Source organism: Manis pentadactyla, chromosome 3 (genome assembly GCF_030020395.1).
Source record: "Manis pentadactyla isolate mManPen7 chromosome 3, mManPen7.hap1, whole genome shotgun sequence".
NCBI lineage: Eukaryota > Metazoa > Chordata > Mammalia > Pholidota > Manidae > Manis > Manis pentadactyla.
This window is the reverse complement of record NC_080021.1, coordinates 35792958-35813104: the sequence shown is the minus strand read 5'-3', so window position 1 is coordinate 35813104 and position 20147 is coordinate 35792958. Positions and strand designations below refer to the sequence as shown.

The window sequence follows — 20147 nt, the reverse complement described above, 5'->3', positions numbered from 1 at the left end:
AGCAGGGTCAGAAAGGGTATTATTCAAGTGAAGGATTAAAAAAAGGGAAATTGATCTATTTGATGAGATGTGGGTTAGATTCAAATTTTACTTACGAAGAAACAAAGTTCATAGGTACAGTGCTCAAAACCTGATGCCAATATTTTTGTTGGTTTTCTCCTTAGTTAAATACTTTTCCCCCACAATCTGCAGTGAGTTGAAATTTTCCTTCATTTCCTGCATGTAGCCATGTGAATACTAGATGTTTTCATATGAGATAAATATGCTGCATATGAGACAAAGAAGGGCATTCTGAATGTTTTTAAGGGCCTTACTTGATTCATCTTTGCCTTAGGAAATTGTGTAAGAAAGGTGGTCATCAGGGTCCTTGGCTTAGTATTCATTGTTTGGCTAGTTCTGTTGCTGACTTTTTAAAAATACATATTCATTATCTTTAATTTGCTCTAGGAAGAGAAAGAAATATTCATTCTAGTGTCAGAAGACTATAAGTACCCCTTTTCTCTATTCTTTCTTTTCTCCATTTAAATAAGGTAATTCGAAAAATTACATCTCTTTTCCTTGTAGTATTTTAACTTTGTTGTAGAACTATGCAGGATATTATCAACTAGTTTTGCAGACTCTAAGTTTGTTAGGTTAGAATACTAGCATTATTTTGATGGTGTTTTGGCATTTCTTAAAATATGTGTCTTTTTCTTGTGCAAGTTATAAAGTTGTAAGTTTTGATCAATCAACAATAAATATTTATCAGCCACATATCATGTATAAGAGGTTCCCTGGGTAGGTTCATATCCTTTCCTTTCAGTGCTTTAAAAAATCTAAAAAATGTGTACTGTGTTCACATTTTGAGAAACACAAGATGTTTTTCTTGTGACTGCATTGTGTTTACTTTGGGGAAAATCTCTGCTTACCTGGTCCCACATCCCCAGACAAACTTCTGGCAGGCTGAGGATGGATGGCACCTACTTTGAATAACCAAGAAAAGACCATGGATTTCATACCAGCATGGAGACTAAACTCCTCTTACAATATAATTTGTAATAATTTAAATCTGTGTGTGTAGCGTTTTTTTAGTAAAAACTGCCCAATATTATCTTTCCTTGATTTGGCCTTCAATTTTATTATGATTAAATACAACTGAAGAAATCTTATTTGATTAAGCATTACATGTCATGGCTAAATGCAGGGTACCATACTTGCTGATTCCAGTTACAAATGTGGTAAGATAGAATATAGCAGAGGAAGTAAGACAAATGCACAAATAACTAGAATTTAGGTTATCTAAGAAGCCTCTCCTGCCCTCTCCATGTTAAAATAGAGCATCTTCTAAAAAAATAAACTCCATGCCTTGGGTGCGTAAAGCTTGTCTGCAGAGCTGGGGTCATCCATCCTGTACTCAGTGCCTAACACAGTGCCTGCCCTGTTTCTCACACTCACTAAATATTGGTAAAATCAATAAAGAATGAGTGGATGAATAAGTGAACACATGAATGTCTCAAAAACAGAACAAAATAATATATAAGCCTTTCACCTTTTGTACTTAATACCAGTTAGGGGTAATTTATTATTGACATATATCACAATCATAAAAATATATAGATTTAGTAATGAATATACCTTCATATTTCTTTATGGTAGAGTTACCATCTTTAATAAACTAAGAATAGCTTTATGGGGGCTCTGGACTGAGACCTGATTACAAAATATTTGAATTTCGCTGTCATTTCTGTCACTAACTTCCTGGGTCAATGCACAAGGCATTTGCTAATGAACTGAATTTTTTCAATGCCTGAGTTACTTCTTTAGAGTAAATTAGTCATTGGAGATTCTAGCTCAAATTTGTCTGTATTTCCTCATCTGATTTATGTTTCCTGTGATATCAGTGTTTAATCTACAATGTTAGATTAGTTGCTGCTGCTAGGTTTGCATATGTTCTAAACAAAACTGTGGTTTTCATTTTACCATTATTCTGTTAATTTGAAGGTTTACAAAACAACATTTCAGGGGGAAAAAATTAAAGAATTTCAACTGTTTTCAGTTTTATATATAAGGAGTGTTAACAGTGCCATCTATAAAAATGGCCAAAGACCTTGCAGCAAAGAATATTACTCTATTTTTGTAAAATCAGAGAGTTCATTTTTTTTCCCTTAAAGAAACAATTTGAATAAAACCTGACCCCTTTCCCTTCTTTTTACAATGGAATATGGTCAAATTGAACCCTCCACCAAAAATTCTCTAATACCTGTTTTTGCATTAACATTTCAAAACTCAATTTAAACACTCACAGATCTCATTTTTAATAAACTTAACAAAATTCAGGTAATTTTCTTCAACTTTCTAGATGGAAGGACTGCTGTTGGTACAGATATAAAAACGATGTACAGCTATGAGCAAAGCCCAAAATCAATTATATATAAGAAATAACACATGGAAAGAAATTAATCAAAAAGAAGAATTTCAACTATATGAGTCTCTGGTCTGCTACCTGCAGGCAACAAATGCAAATGAAAAAAATCAACATTCTTCTGGCAGATAAGAGAAAAATTAATAAAAATGTTTCCTTCCTACTAGATCCCCTGATGCAACTATTGTTAAAAGTGAGTGACTGCAGGAATAACTTGCTCAATTCAATACTTTTTATTTTAGACTACAGAAATAAGGTGTATTCTTGCTGTTAAGCTCAATTACATGAGTTAGTGCGGATTTGCACTGTCCGAAAAGCATTCCCCTTCCCAGCCCTTCTCATTAAATGGCACTGTGGGATATGCAGGAGACAAATGTAACAGGAACTGAGTGAGAAGCATTTTGAGGGGTGCCTACAGGGTAATGATTTATAAGGAAGTCTGAGTATAGCAGCTGAAAACTATGAGAACCATAGAATATGCCCCTGATAAAATTAGTAAAAAGATAATAGTGCTCTAAAGATAGAAATGTTTCTATTCCGGAATAAGATGGGGAGGGGCCCATTTTTGTGGATTTCTGTGTTTTAATTTAGAGTTGAGTTTTCATTTTCCATTTCTAATTGAACAAACAGACCCTATATGTACAGAACATATGAAACTCAAAATATTTCCTATTAGAAGAGCTTTACATTTTGCATTTGATAATAAAATCCTGAAATTGACAAAGATATGAGGCTAGATTACAGAGTATGTTAGATCTCAGGATATCCAGTTTAAGTATCAGAATCCACTCCCTCTCTTCCATCCCACATAGACAATGTAATATAAGTTTAGAATAGAAAGTTCTATCTTAACTCCTTTAATCTAGCAACTGAAATACAGTATACTCCATAGAGCTTTGACACATTTGTGCATTAAATATGAACCAGATTGTGTCCATGCCCAGTTTATACTTTCATATTTGACTTTTCAAAGGTAGTAAGTATCACATGAAAAGTGTGGCTCAATGTTTATGTCATAATTAAAGCCTGGTATGTATTACTGCTTAAATTGTCAGATTTGGATATCCTTATTTTCTTATACCCATAAGAAGAATACTATGAGGTGTAAAAGTGATCTGAAGTGGTGTACGTTAAGAAGCCCTGGAATAAAAAGGTTTGGAAATGTTTGTGTGTTTTCAGGGGAAACTCACCTAGCAGAATTTCTGAGCACACTGTGATGGATTATTGTAATTATTGGGAATGATAATATTTTAATGTGATTTTCTTCCCACCTGTCAGTTGCAATCAAGGCTGCCCAGTATTCTGAAACAGTCTCATTTTGCTAGGTGGCTAGTCTTGTGCAGCCTCTAGGATGCTTAGAATATTAATACATTGGAGAGGAGATTGAATGTTCTCCATAGTTCCATTATGACAAAATATGTGTCTTGTTTTAATCAGAAGGCATGCAAAACCAAACTAATATAATTTATAATAAATTAATGGCAGTGAGTATGTAAAAAAAAAGAAAATATCCCCTGTTTGGGGTACTCCATCAGAACCATAGAACCTGGCATTTTTTTCCCCTCCTCTTACCTGACAATGTGTATTAATTTCTGTAGAATTTAATTGCTTTCTTGGGTGCCTCATTCTGAAGTGCTTGGAATTTATATGAACAAAGACAATCTGACACTTAGGTGAGGTTGGTCTCATTTAAGTAGGCTGCTGCCAAGATAGGAAGTCATTTATCGAGACAACAGATATTGAAAGACACATTTGATTTAATACTTATGTTTGTCTTTATCATTTGTTACATTTCCTCTTTGTATTGTTTATTTTCTCTTTCCTTTGAATTCTCATATATCTTTTAAATTTTTTCCCTAAAGTTTTCTTTATCACCTTCCAGCACTTAGTTCAGTGACTATGGGTTTCAGGGATATCTTAAAGCACCTGAAATTGTAAGAATAGTTCTCATAAATTCATTTATCTGGAGAGTAAGTACTCCTCAAACTATTTCTTACCCATACAGATCCAGCTCATCATTTTCTTTCCATTCAACCATTATGCTACCAGGATATAGGTTAAGATGGCTTAATCTTTCATGTCCCCTTTGTCCTTTAGCAATGCAGATTATTGAAACAGCCACCAAATGAACATTTCTCCCACAGTGAGGCTCAGCTTTTATAATATAGCAGTTGGTACTGGCTAAATTAAAGGCTTCGCTGTACATTGGACACCAGCGGTATTGTCAAGTGTGTGAATTATGCACAATCCTTTTTAGCTTCAGCTTTGTCTCTGGAGGGCAAATATAGCTGGGGTCAGTTGACGTAGTTCCAGAGTATCCAGTTGTCTCCCTTCTGAAAACGGAAGCATTACTTTGCACCCACCAGAATCTCCCAGTGATGTCTGTTATTCATCCAGTATAAAATACAAAAGGTTGCTCACTCATTCTGAAAGACCATTAACAGTGTTGTGGGCCTGACATGTAGCATCGTTGTATTCACAGCTTAAAGATATATGGCTAATCTAATTATTAGCATCTTAAAGTGAACCAAATATTTATACCTATAAACATTGAGTATTAATTCTGGTGAGTGTGTTTAAATATCTGTAAATCAGAGGCAATTGAAGAGCTGAAATACTGATTTCCTTACCCCTGCCTGCCAAGTGGCCTCAATCAGAAGTAATTTTCTCCATGAGGGCACATGGAGCTCAGTCGTGAGCCTTTTCTGAGTAGATATTGTTATTTGTGTCAAATTATGTGTGGTGATTTTTCTGAAGTGGACTTCTGTGCCCACTAATCCATACACAGGAGGTGCCTTCATTCCTTCCTTCATTGGTGCTATTAATTGTACTTGTGCTTCAAGTATCTCTTCCCCTTTTAAATGTTAGTTTATGGCCACCGATTATCTGTAAGGTTTTCCTGTTAAAGAAACATGCAATATAGAGAGTGGAGTGAGATCTGATCTCAAACCATAAATACTGTGCATTTTAAGAGAAACCTTTTTTTTTCTCCAAAGCCTGGTTTGAAAGCATAGCTAAAGGAAAGGCTAGTAATTTCATGTTTTAAAGTACATTAAATTATATAAATCTGACCTTTGCTTTGGGAGAAATACAAGCTGTTCATTAAATCACCTTCCTGTGGTTGACAATCACCTAAACGTTGACAATGAGATCTCGTGTATTTTGAACAATGAGCTCAAGGTTTTTTTCACCTTTAATTTCGGTGCCTGTAGTTTGGTTTTGAAAATCAGTGCTTGTTTTCAATTAGGTGCTTGGACTTGCAAATTGATAGCCAACACAAAATAAAACAGCTCCTGGAATGCAGGTTGCTATACTATCAATTAAGATCTTTTCATAATCTTTGATGACTTAAGTCATATTATATAATTTTATATAACCATAACATGGATGGGTTGGTTAGAGGCTTATGAAGCTTAGATAAATGCTTAGTGGGTTTATTTCCTTTCAAATTTCCACAGGGCTTTTCCATTTTATTTGTAATATAAAACTATTAAATTTGAACTTGATATACAATGGAGCCAATTTGTTAAGACACTGAGTCTTAAATAATTGTTCACTTACATATTATCTGTAATAAAAAACCCTCCTTATGAATGTTACCATATTTGCTCAGAATTTCATTTTTGAAAAAGAAAGCATTTTTATTACTATTGATTTTATTCTTATACCATGCATGTGTTCTCTTTATAATATATAAACTTGTATACTTGAAGAGCATCCAGAAATAGAAAAAGAAATTCATTGAAATATATATGAACTACTTATATTTATTCTATAACTTAGAGATTTATTTTTTGTTAGCAAAACTCAGAGTATTCTAAAAGGCGTATATAATGTCATTTCTGTTGCAACTGATATTAAGGCAGTTTCTTTATACATTGATTTAGTATGGATGCAAATTACATAAATAATTAAATATTAGTAGCCAATTATTTTAATTTTGGTAAAGTCTATAAGATCTTCCTGACTTTTGGCGCATGTCTAATATCTTTTAACCTGTATCCTCAGTAATCTGAGACAAGCAGGAAGAGGTTTCTCCATTTTCAAAGACTAGATTTTTATGCTTCAATGAATAAAGAGTTATGTTGTTATGATTTCACCAGTTCTGAGGATTTTTGTGCTTATGAGTTATCTAAGTTTTACAGCTCTATTTGTGAAGGAATGTTTATAACCAACGAAGTACAGTTTGCATAGTAATACATCATATTAATAAAAGATGTGGAAAAAATCTTGAATTTTCACATCAACCTTTTCACTTACTAGCTTTTAACCTTCTTCTGGTCAACTAACTTCCTGAGCTTTACTTTCAAGGTCTACAAAATAATAATAATTCCCATACCTACTTCTCTGGGTTATTTATTTATTTTTATTATTATTGTTATTTTTTATTAAGGTATCATTGATATACAGTATTATGAAGATTTCACAGGAAAAACAATGTGATTACTACATTCACCCTCATTATCGAGTTCCCCCCACCATACTCCATTGCGGTCACTCCTAGGAATTTACCGAAAGAAAACAAGTTCTCAGATTCAGAAGGACACATTCGCTGGGTTATTTTAAAGATCCACAAAAGAGACTTCTTTTTTTTCAAGAAAATCTTCCCTTATCTTCTTTTGAGCAAAACTATTATGATAATTAACATATGTTTGAAAAGAAGCAAAATTATGGAAAATATTCTATTCCTCATTATACTCAGAATTAATTGGAATTATCAGATAAATGTTTAATGATAATAATACTGTACATTATTATTATTTTATATATTCCTCACATATCTTGCTTACTTGACATAATTGTTTTAAAAGGTGAAATTATATACTTAAACTTGAAATAATAGATAAGACATAAAAACTAATATGCAATCCATGAACTTTTGAATGTAGTTTGTGTAAAACTCCATGGTTTTTTTAACCCTCCACCTTGAGTATAAGAAAACATATAACCAGAGTGTTTGGAATTGGGGCATTCTTTCTTCCTTAATATTTGTACCATTTTGAAGAAAAAAACAATTTAAAAAAGGACAAAGAAACTCTGTAAGAAGAGTTTTCACTTGGATGCCCCTTAATTTAAATGATTTAACTAATTCTCTTCATGAAAATATGTCATATGAATCAGCCGTTTGGAAACTTGCTTTTGGGAAAGCACCAGGTATATGACTGTGCGCTACATATCTATTACTGTTGGCTCACACAATATCGAAAAATTATAGTATATGTACAATTTTTAATTATTTATAATATTTCTCCTTTGGCCTGAAAACTTCCTAGCACATTTCTAAGTAGTAGGAGAAAGAGCCTGCCTAAACCTTTTAAGTATTTAGCCTGTCTGATGAGACGGCTGACATGAGTGACAATTAGTACAAATTACCATAATTGTGTTCTTTGGATAAAATGCCACATTGCTGCTTTAGGAGCAAATGCAGGCTTCTGCTTAGTAAAAGAAACTGGATGCATTGACTCTCTAGGGCAGTCAGCGACTCAGTCAGCCCTGTGGTATTCCCACGTCCCCTTCAGCCCCATCTGAACAACTACAGCCCTCCCTTTCCTTTCAATAAAATAGGTCCTTTAATGTAGTGCACCTCACTCTCATTCACTCCAAGGGAGTTGTATTTTTATTACTGAAAAAGTATCACATAAATACAAATTACATTTTCTCATTAGAAAACTACTTTTCATTTCAGAAAAAAATTCAATTAATTATGAATAGGGTTATGCTTTCATCATGGAGAGAAATATGTAATTTTTTTTCAAGCCTCAAACACATATAATGAAATCTTTTCTCAGAATCCACTCTTAAGATGGATTTTTAAAAGTATAGACTTTATTAAAATTTCAGTTCAATTAAAATACATTCAATTACTTTAAATCTTTATTAAAATCTCAGGTAAAATTGTACAACAGTGTAAAAGAGACCTTGTACTCTTTACCAGGCAGTTAATGCTAACAAATGAACATAAAATGCACAGTTTTGCTCTTCAGGAGAGAATTAAAAAAAAAAAAACCTTTGGCTTGGAGTTGGGGGGTGGGGAAGGATTGAAGATGGAGATCACTTTCTGTAACTTGAGGCACTGCTTCCTTCTACCTCCTTGCGCTTCTCTTTATAGGTCTGTGTTCCTTGTGAACATGGATGTGACTTACGTTGTGTGAATCCCATTGGTGACATGACTTAGCCTATTTATAGGATACATTTTTCTCACTACCTTAATCAAAAAGACCCTATGAAAGGATTTTATTTCATAATCTCCTTTGGATGTTTTTGGTACAGTGTCCCTGATTCTCTTTCAAGGGCCACTAGAAGATGCCATGGAAGAGGAAGAAGATGAGTGTCCATCAGAGGAAACAGACATCATCTCAAAAGGGGACTTTCCACTGGAGGAAAGCTTTTCCACAGAATTTGGGCCTGAAAATCTGAGCTGTGAAGAAGTGGAATACTTTTGTAGCAAAGGTAATTGTGAATGGCTGGACGCCATACATGAGTCCATTTCCTCAGATGATTTTCTCAAGTGTAAACATAAAAGAACTAGTTTGAGGAATCAAAGTCATTTTATATATTTAAGCAAATATTTTCATGTTGATTGGCCAATTAACTATAATGCATTTTATGTTTATCATTCATTTATTCTTTCACAAGTATTTATTTAATGTCATTCGTTGGCAAGGCACTGGAATCAGGTGTTGAGTGTAAGCACCAAATGGCGGCACAGAATCCCAGCCCGAGGTTCTGGCTCACTCCTTTTGAAGACTGAATATCTTAGGTGTTTGATGTTGACTCAACACTGACTTTCATTTTTAGATACTGTTAAAAAAAAAACTACATGCTCTATCTCCATTCTAGATAGTCTCTTGACACATTAACATTATAACAGAAGAAGTATCTGAGACAATGTATCTCAGCTTATTTCCAACTTTGACTTGGAGCCAGGTGGCCTTGCCAGAAACTATGCGCACTGGGCATGGATCCTTCTTTGCTTGCTGTTTTCAAAAGTGCTTTGAAGGTTTCTCTTGAATCTTATTTATTTATTTATTTATTTATTTTCATTGTTTTGTCTTTGCAAGTGAGGTTCCTATTGTGGCCTGCACCAACATACAGTTTCACAAGTATTTGGGTCACTTCCTTGGTTCAGGAGAGCTGCTTTTGCTGATTTTACAACAGTTTCCCAGAGGTCCTGACTGAGAGCGTGTGTCTGTCTCCTCTGTATGTCTGTATACTTATGTTTGTACCATTTTCATTCAGACATGTATTTTTCAGGCAGAGAAATTATGTGAAGCATTTTTTTACTGTGTTTGTGTATATTTGTTGATCACACATGACAGTCTGAAATCAAGAACGCTGATATTGCTTCTTCCCAAAATTGCCAATACACTTATCTCAGTGGCCACAGATACATTGGCAACATATTACAATTCTAATATGACTTTCTCCTGTTTGCTACTGTGTTAGAAACAAAAGAATCTAGTCAGTTCCCATCCCTGTAATCAGTAGACTCTCCTGTCCTAAAACTGTTGAAATGGAATAGCAACTCTAGCACCTGGTGACACTGCAGTTCTGGAAATGTCTTGGACCATTAACTCTTGAAGACCTCAAGATGGCTTTACAACCTGGTCCTTGCCATCCACATCAGAGGCCTTGGCTGAAAAGGAAAATGGGATGGACAGAACAGGCCACCTTTGCTAATGCTGAGTCAGATTTCAGGCCAAATAAGTATTTTCCTTAGTTGTTCTGGGTCCTAAACAATTTCTTGATGATAGTAGGCACAACAGTACATGTAAGAGCTAGCTGGAGATGAGTTTTCGAATCTATGTGTGAAGACATCTCATTTTCTTTCATTGCCAGGAAATATGTGCTTTAGTACTTTGTAGAGTACCTGCCTGCCTTATGTTGTGGGATCAGTAAAGAGAATGAACCAGTAGTTAGAAGGTACTGTTTATATTCTTGCTCTTGTCTTTAAAAGAGTTAGACAATTTTGTCAGTTGAATTGATCCATACAGTGGTATGATAGGTATTATTAGGTACATTTTATATTTTGCTGCAATCAATGATTAAAGGCTATGTTTAATGAAAGGATATGGAACTCCAAGTTTTTAGTGGTTCCTTATAAGAAAATAGACTTACATACTTATGGTCTCAAGACAATAACCTCTTTCTACAAATACAAAAAATAATGACAGGGCTTTCGGAATTATAGGAGAAACATTGAACTACAATTTTTAAAAACATTATTTAGTGGGTAATATTAACTGATGAATTGATGGAAATTAAAAAATATATCAAAACTATCCAAAATAACATTTAATATATTATCTGTTAATGTACTACTATTATAAAAATAACTCTCTAGTGTTTAGTTTGAACCTAGAAAATAATGATAAGTGGGGAAAATTAATTCTTGTTTTCACCTAATAATTTTCAAGATAAATACTACTGTTACTATTTCAAACCACAGTTGCCTTATTTACTAGAAAAATAGTTTCATTATTTTACTCATAGAATGTGAGACCAGGGAATTCTCACTGAACTGGTGTGAAAGAGAGACAACTCTTAGGTAGATATTGTGTCCTTTTGAGGTCATACAAGGGATTCATCCATTTTTCACTTAAGTTGATTAACTGTGATAGGAAGATAAATTTTTCTCTCTAGAAAATTTGAAACTAGTCTTACTATAGAAATTCATATTTTAGTTTCAGTGACACACAATTGTGTTTTCTTTCCAGTGGCAGGGAAGGAAATATACTAGGCATTAAAAGAGTATAAGTATTTAAATGTTCAATGATGCCAGTGTCATTGAGGAAGCATGTAAGAACTGTTACTCTAAAGAAAAATATTTTTAACTTGGATTCATTGATGAAACATACTTTCTGCACTTCTAAATCATTTACTATAACTTAAAAACTGTCAATATACATAGAAAAGTTCATTGGATTATTTGAAAAGTTTCATCTAAAGATCTAGCCATGATTAAAATCTAGCAGTGAGAGAGTTACTTTATTGAGTTACGGGGATAACGTTTTTGAACATCTAATGCTTTATTCTTATTAAACAAAGGAGAGTAGTTTGAAAAGTCAAATCATAAAGATATGGCTAGAATATCTTAAGTTTTCCAAAACAGGGTATTTGGACACATTGTCAGAGGAGAGTATTGAGGATACACACACAGTTACAATATATCTTCATTTGCATTTTAGCAACTGTGTTCGCATAAAAGCAATCATATGCTGTTGTAACTTTCCTTTTTATTAAGCAAGTAAATAAAAAGAAAAGCTGTACTCTTTGTACATCTATGAAGACATACTTAACGTAAAAATTTCTTAAAAAATTTTGAAGTTGAGTTTCTACATTATACAGGGTATTTTCCTAGTTTAAGTCTTTAAATGAAATGGGCTATGTTTATAAAAAGATGCTATTTCAAAGTTGCTTTGATACCCTTAAATTTAAAGAATTTAGCAAAATATGAAGAATATTTTCAATTTGCATCATCCTTTCTTGTGCCATGAGTTTAGATCATTTGGCATCTTGCCTTATAGTATCTCTGCAAGGAAGGAAACAAGCAAGAATTATTTCCTTGAATTTACAGATGACGAAGACATCAAGGCTGGGTCTATAAGTGCTGCACATTTCCTGTGGTACTGGATTCTTTGCTTGAGTGATTTGTTTTTCTGCCTTTCTTCTGGTTTATATAGTAAACATGCAAGTACATCAGTGCATATTCAGAATGAAGAAACTAATACAAACTGAAATATAGGTGGTCTGGAAAGCAACATGAGGTGCTTTTGTTATGTCACTGTTCACAGGTGGGAACTCATATTAGTGAGTCTTGGTAAACTATTAGATAGTAAATTTCTTAGTTGGGTTGACATGGAGCAGTTCTAATACTGGTCTACAGTATTAATTATTTAGAAGAGGGGTTCTTCACCAAAATATTCAAGTTTGTTAATGACTGAAATGAAATAAGCATGTCTTGAGCTGCATTCCAGGAGAATGTCACAGAGTATATGAATAAGAAGAAAAGTGTCAGGTCAATATTGCTGTAGACTAGTAGAGTCTAATGATTTTGAGAAAAAAACTCTGAAAAAACCACGTGTTGGTGAACTTTGAATTATCAATATGATTATCTAGAAAAGTTACTGAGGGTCTTTACAAAATGTACCCTAGTGACATCATCTCCAAAGGATAAGAAGGAAAACAATGCCATCAAAGTTGATTTTGGGGAAAAAAAACACCCTTAGTTCTCTTCCTAATATCTAGAAATGAAGAATGATCAGAGAAATCACTGGGTACAGTGCTTAATCTAGAGATGAACTAATACTAGAGCTCTTCGATCTGGGAAAACTAGGGTTGAAAAAGAGAGGCATAATATAACTCACAAAATAAAGAAACAGGTATAGTGAATCAGTGGACATTCTTACCACATTCAAGAAGATTTGGCATAGGTAGTATGCACAAAGTAAAGTTATATTTCTATTTTAAAATAAAAAAACACAAAACATGTCAAAGGAAAGAGAATAAACCTCAGTTACTTAGACTTGGATTTAGCTCTTGCCTCAGAAGTAATTGATACCAAACCAAAAGTAAACACAAACAGAGAGCTAGGAGTGCAGAAATTTCCAATTTTGTTCAATAGATAAAATTTGTTACAATTCAACCCATATATTGAGCATCTGCTATGTGCTAGACCTGCTCAGGGCTAGGGATACAGCAGTAGACAAGTCAAGCCCCACTTTCCAGAGGAAATACAGGTAATCAGACTCATATTGTGTAATATGATGGGTGATGTTGAGCACTATGAAGAAAAACAAAATGGGTAACAGTGTGTGTGTGTGTGATTTTTTAAGTGTGCTGGGGTAGGTGAACTTTGACAGACCTGAGGGTCTAGTGAGTGTCTAGTACTCAGAGTCAGGTTGGCTCCACCTGTGAGGTTAGTGTTGCAGGAAGCCAGAAGAGGACAGCAGAGAGCAGAGGAGTAGAAGAGGTGCCCTTGGACCTGTGGAATTTGCAGCTCTAGGAATCTATTGGATTCTCACCCCTCTGGATGGCTTAGGTGAGTTGCAGAGGAGATTGGAGATATACCTGGGAGAAGGGGCAGGGTCATGACACAAAAGAAAGGCTTGCAGAAAGTAAGGTTAAAGCAGGAAATGGAAGCAAGTAAATTGGGGAAGCTGTCAGGAGACACAGGTAACCCCAATCAGACTTATCCCTTTAGCCAAGGGCTAGATGAGACGCCCATCTCTAACTCATTAATGTACTTTCCGGAAGAGCAGTTTGAGGGGTATTTGGAGGTGATCTGATTCACTTTGTTCCCTTCCACTATACCAGAGTTGGGTGTGTTCTTTCTATGACTTTTAATATCCTTGAATCAGAAAGAGTAGGAGGCATGAGAATCAGAGTCAGTTTCATCATTGTGCTTAATTATTTCTGCCAACAGGCTGTCAGACTCATTGAAATTTCCCTTTCCCACACCCCATTCCTTCCCTTCTATCAGTTTGTATAGTTTTGTAGCTTTGTTTAAAAAATAAGACATAACTGAGGAAAAGTTCCCCCTGTTCCATTTTGGTCTGTAACAAAACCCAGCCTAGATTATTGGCATTAAATCCACCAACACCACCACCCCACTCCCCATGTGAAGATAAAGCAACAAAAATCATCCGGATCCTTAGTATTGAGAAGAAGAAGAAGAAAAAATTCACCTTCATGCAGATTTGGCTGTGGGACTAATAACTGCTTGTTTTTTGTTTGATCCAGGGTCAAACACTCATGCTCTTTTGTCTCCTATTTTCTTCTTTTCATTTTATTTTATTATTTTTTTCATTTGGAAAGTCTGCTTACCTATATTTCATAAACCCTTCCCAATCCACAGGGTTTTTTCCCTTCCTCATTTATGCCTTGTGCATGTTTTTGCCTCCTCTGATGCTTAGGCAGTTGGCCTCAGGATCCACAAGGCAGCCCTGCCTACTCAGTTTGAGTTCTGTAAGGAAGGAGCTCTTTACAAGCAACTTTGTTCCTTTTTTTCTTAATGGGATTAAGAAGCTAAGCTTTTTAAATTCTTGCATATAACATTGACATTTCCAGGGTGTGTTTGGACCAAGGAGTTCAAAGAGAAGGAATAAAAAAGAAAAGCCAATATGACTTTGTTTTTTACCTTGCTGGAGGAGCTGTTTGTGCAAATCGCCTATAAGCTTATTGACCTGAATCTTTGACTCCTTGTTTTCTCTGGATTTGGCTGGAGTGGAGACACTGATGGAGCCCTGATAGAGCTGATTGAACAGCCCCCAGCTTTGCTTGGCGCGGACCTCCCTTGCCTTCTCCGCCACCTCCCCCTTCCCCCACATGACATTGTTCCTTGGCAATCCCTCTGTTTTCCTGTATTCAGTACTTTTTTTTATAACTTATGTCAAAATCATTAAATTTTTCTTGCATAAGTTATCCAGCAACGCAAAATGGAAAGGAATTCTTAGAAGATAGGCTATAATTGTGTCCTACTTGTATTTTTATCTCATGAGATTGAAAAAAAAAATACCTTATGACATTGTGGAATGGCTCTTTTATAGCTGTCTTAAAATCTCCCAAACTTATTTTTTGTTGGGAGTCAGATTGCTCTTTTCTTAAACCACATCTTCAGAAAAATATAAGAGCATTTAAAGGCATTTTGTTCTTACAGGATAATCAACCTTTTCTTGGGTTTGATGGAACCAGAGGATGTACATAGTTTGTCCATGACTTAGTGTTCTCTATATGTAAGGGTCAGAATAAGCTGTGTCTGTCTACCTCATCTCTGACCCCAGAAATATCATCATAATAATTTCAGCAAAATTAAAATGAACTTATTTTATGCAGTCTTGAAATGACTCAGATATCATTAATGCAAATCATGAATGATAATACAGACCACTTTTTTGCATAAGATAAACTAAAATTATTGCTTTTCTTGTGAGTCTACCATCAAGAGATCTCTACTGTACAATCTACTAAAGACATTTTTGAAATATATTAAAACCTGATAAAATATGTAATTACCTAATTTTCTTATAATTTATGAAATAATTTCATATTGCAATAAGGTTTATTTCATTCTGCTTCTACCTGACTATATAAGATGTTGAGATATTTGCCTGGGTTTTCGTTATATCCTCGTTTTATATCAGCATGACTGTTACTAATAATAAAAATGGAAAATGAATATAAAAATCATATTTTACCACTTAGAGAAACTGCCTTTTTTGGTTTTATGTTTAAGGTTTTTGTAAGTGAAAGAACATTTTTTGACCTGTAGAACTTAATGTAGTTTGTTGTTTTTAGGAATGTTGAAATTCAGGAGAAGAGTAAGAATTTATTTAATCTCCTAGTACTAATATATTATACACACACACACATACACACATATATATATGTATAATATATAGTGTATATATACCCACACGCATCTGAATATTAGGGGACATTTGCATTATTGATTAACTGTTTCACTTTTAATCTAGATACTGAGTCAATCATTAATTTTAGCTGTGTACCATAAAGAACTACTTATTTGTAAGCCCTTTTATTGCTGCCTTTTCCCAGTGATGTTTTGGGTAGAATGAAGAACCCATGTTTCTTGAAGAAAGTAGTTTTTGATCAAGTTGTAATTGTATAAATGGCTATTTTAAATTTTTTAAAAATTTAAATTTTGCTCAAATTAAATATAAACAATTCATGCAGATCTGTATTAATAGATGTATTTTGCCAATAATTTACATCTACTAGCTCTCAATTTACTTTTCTATTTAACGACAATCAAATGTATTAATAACATTAGGGAAGCCTAGGAAGCTAATTTATTTTAATCATATGGAATTAACATAGTTGACAATCTTGAATCTGACCAGTGGGCATATTATGATTTGAGATAAAATATTATCATTTTATAGAAAGTGATCCCTTAGAAGGAGCCATGTCTCCTCTACTCTTTTTATGCTTAAGTATTACAAATGATTTAAAAATTTTGTCTTGCTTTGCACTAACATTTTTTAGGTTTAAATTTAGTAAGACTTTCAGAGCTCTTAATCTTCTGATATAAAATTCATTCATATTTTCTGGTTAGTGTGTAAAATTTCTCACATTATTTTGATTATCATTTTAGAAGCAACAGGCAGTATTAAAGAATTTGCCTCTCCACTACCTGATGGGATAATCTCTATCTCTGGTAGGCCTAAGTGTAGATGTGTAAAGGGAAATGTAGAAAGCTACGGTAGGATGAATTTAATTATAGTAATAAAGTCAGTCACTTTTTTGTTGTTCTTAAAAGGTCAAGTAAAAATAACTGAATGTATTACACCAGTGAGGTACATACTGATAACAAATGCAGGTTGCTGTTTCAACTTTTGTTTTTTGTAGTTCAGTGAGATTCCAAGGATTGGCACTGAAACTCCATACCAATTATAATAATTATAATAATGGCAATGACAACCTTCATATGCTGACTGCTCCTGGAAGTCAGACATCTTGCTGTAGAAGTATCATCTCTAATCAACTTACGGTCCTACAGGGTAATGTTATTTGCCCCTGTGACTTCCAGAGGTTCAGTAACACAGCCAGAGTCACAAAACTACTGAAGTTTAATATTGAATGAAAACTTAGGCTATTTATTGTACCTACAGAAATAGAGAACTAATTTTGCTTTCTGATGTCTTTCCTTATGTAGTCCTTGTAGAAGGATATGATCAGAGGAAACCTGTACATAAGAAGTATAAACTCATTCTCTAATTAAACACTTATTAAACATGATGTGTCAGTCAAGAATGAGGGCATATATAATAACAAGGAATAAAAAGAGGTTAAAGTAAATGAATGGAGGGTGTGCTTAAAATATTTCCATCCTTTTGGTAATTGTTTAAAGACTGTCACTATAAACTGGCTTGCATAAGTAGAGTTAGCATTTTGATATAATGAGAGCGCTATATTAAATGCTCAATTAGACTCATTATTCTAATGGATGACTATGTTACCCTGATTTGGTTGTCTGAAAGAAACCACAATTTCCCACTGTCTTTTTCTTGTGAAGTTGTTTTCAGGTAATTCAAAAGAGCAGGGACAAACCAGAATGTGTGTGCTTGGGCAGAAGCCAGTAATAAATGGCAAGAATGTTTACAAATCCATCAAAACTATTTGGATAGGAATTCCAGCCCTGTAGAAATGTTTGCAAAGTGAACTCTTTAAACTGCTTGACCTTAACACAAAATAAGACCAAATAAAAAGTGGAGAAAGGAAGGAAGGAAGAGGGGAAGAGGGCATTGTTTGCAGGGAAAGCTCTGGGCACTGTGAAAACTTTTCACTTTTCTGAAGGAAATGCAGTACAGCAGATGGTAAGAGTGGAAGTGAGATAAACATAGGAACTGGAAAAGTAAGCAATACATTCTAACAGGTTCTGTATCAAAAATCTAGAGAAGTAGAAAGATTAGACAAGGAACTGTTCTGAACCTTGACAGTGGCTGTATCTTACCGAGTCTTACGTACATAGCAGAGATGGAAAGTGGAATTGCAAAGACAGTAGGCTGTGATTATAATTTATGACAGTGAGAAGGGAAGGTCTCTGCAAGGATTTTTTTTAATAGAGGTTTATCAAGGTGGAGATCTATAGTACAGATATATAAAACACTTTGCCATATATATATATATATATATAAATATATGAGATGGAGAAAATGTTTGTTTGGACTGATTGAGGAAGCAGTGTATTCATTCTCAAGCTTCCTTCCGGTAATATGCATCATTCTACTACGGAAACTATTCACCAGCATATTCATCTGCCTCATTGAATCCTTGAGTCCTGTCTTAAACCCTGTTCTAGTTCCTAGTAGCTGACTACTGAAGGGAATACCAAAATACAGTGACTCATAACAAGAAACAATCTACAAAAATATAGAATGATACTGAAAGAGAAAGGGACAGGGAAAAAAGCTTATAGCCTAAGGAAAACCCAATTTGGGAAAGAATATTTTCTCTATACTAAAGGCAGTTGTGTTGGGGAGCTTTTAAAGTGACCCTAAAAAAATTAGATCATTAATAAAAGGAATGCATTTTGAAAATTTATTTAAAACACATCTCTTATCTTTGCACTTAACATTGCCAAATAAGTATTAGATTTCTTCATTCACCTTTTTATTTTGCAGTTCTTTTATTAGATATTCTTACCTTTAATGAGAGAACTGGGACAATTCAGTGTAGTATAGTGTAGCTTTGGAATTCCTCATTTGGGTCAGCTCTTTCCAAGGCCCTGCACCTAATTTTGTATATAGCATTGTATTCTTCTTTTGAGGAGGGCCTCCCAGGTTGCACAAGCTTTAGGCTGCATAAAGCCTGAATCACCCCCTGCTAGCACCTTTAGACAAAATGGGTGATCTTGTAGGAGACAGCAGTGATCAAGAATGTTGTTTGATTTCGATTTCCTAATTTTTTGGAAAACCTTGAATGAGATTCCTGAACTTAAGAGGAGATTTTTTTTTTGGTATTTTGAGTAGATATTTGAATTCCAAATCCATTACCATAATCAGATAAGTTGCCCTGAGCTTAAAGGGACCACAGATACTCATAAAAAGACTGTGTTGAAAAGTAAAGCAGAGAGGAGAAAAAAATTGTCTCACATTTCTGACAATCTAGACAATGCTGCGGAGACTATCTGTGTTTTTCTTATGTTATCACCAGCAGCCAAGGACCTCTTGCTGGCCCTGAGGGAGGAGGCACTAAGGGAAGACCTTGCGGTAAAAGCGCCTGATGGGTCTAGTGATAGCATACTTGAGACTGTCCCTGGTTCCCTAGTAGTGGGAGATAGATATGGATCTGAGTTTGGACGAGGCTGATGTGACCTAGAACATTTTTTTTTGCACAGATATGAAAACTTCATTAGGATTAGATCCGGCTTTAAGAACAGGTTCCTAGAAGCTCCCACAGGACTTGACCACATCTCATAGTAGGGAATTTAGGTTTATGGAGTGGTCTGCCTCGCTAAAAGGGAGATTGGGAAATGTCTATTATCAGGTGGCCACATGCCCAACTTGAAGTTCTCTTAAGGTTGAGGGTTTTCAGCTTATGCAAAGGGCATAGTTTTTAGTTGTCTTTTCTTGATTATTGGGATAATTAATGACTCAAAGCATTGTGTAGTCAATCCATTCAATATGCATGCTTTATCCAGTCCACTGAATACTTACTGAACACCTGCCAAATCAGACATTGTGGGATATGCTGTGGATACACACAGGGAGAGTCCTGGCTATCCTGGAATTTACATGACATGGGGAGGCAGACATTAATAAAATAATTACACAAGTGGCACAGGGTGGTTTCACATAGTGAGGAAGGTCAGAGAAAGTTGTCCCTAAGAATGTGACACTTGAACTGGCATGTAATGCAGCATAGGTATGAATTAGGTAAAAAGAAGTAGTAATGTTCCAGGGCATGAAACAGCCTGTGGCTAGCAAGAGCCAGTGAGCAGGCAAAGAGGGAAATGGAGACTTAAAGTGAGTTGATCCTGGAGAAATACATATGGACTAGACAGTGATCTCTCTGGAAGGATAATAATCATAAGTGGAAGGGAAGGAAATAATGAAAGGAATCATAGAAGAGAAAGATAAATATATTAAAAGCTGAAGCATTAAATACAAATCTTGAGTTCCCCATAAGCCATAGTAGAGAGAGAAGAGGGAAGAGTAAGATATAATTCCAGTGGTGAAGCAGCAGGAAAAAATAGGGTTGATCAGGAGAAATCTTATCCCCT

General features: G+C 34.6%; 1 protein-coding gene across 4 annotated transcripts in view; it reads left to right on the top strand.

Moving 5' to 3' along the window:
* Positions 1–20147, top strand: part of ZFPM2 (zinc finger protein, FOG family member 2) — a 462487-nt gene that overhangs the window by 82187 nt on the left and 360153 nt on the right. For 3 of the 4 annotated variants that reach the window (XM_036876341.2, XM_036876342.2, XM_057497831.1), the window contains exon 2: positions 8693–8851. The exons of the other annotated variant lie outside the window; for it this stretch is intronic. In XM_036876341.2, coding sequence (XP_036732236.1) covers positions 8693–8851 — 159 coding nt within the window. The remainder of the gene's footprint in view (positions 1–8692; positions 8852–20147) is intronic. 4 annotated transcript variants of the gene reach the window in all.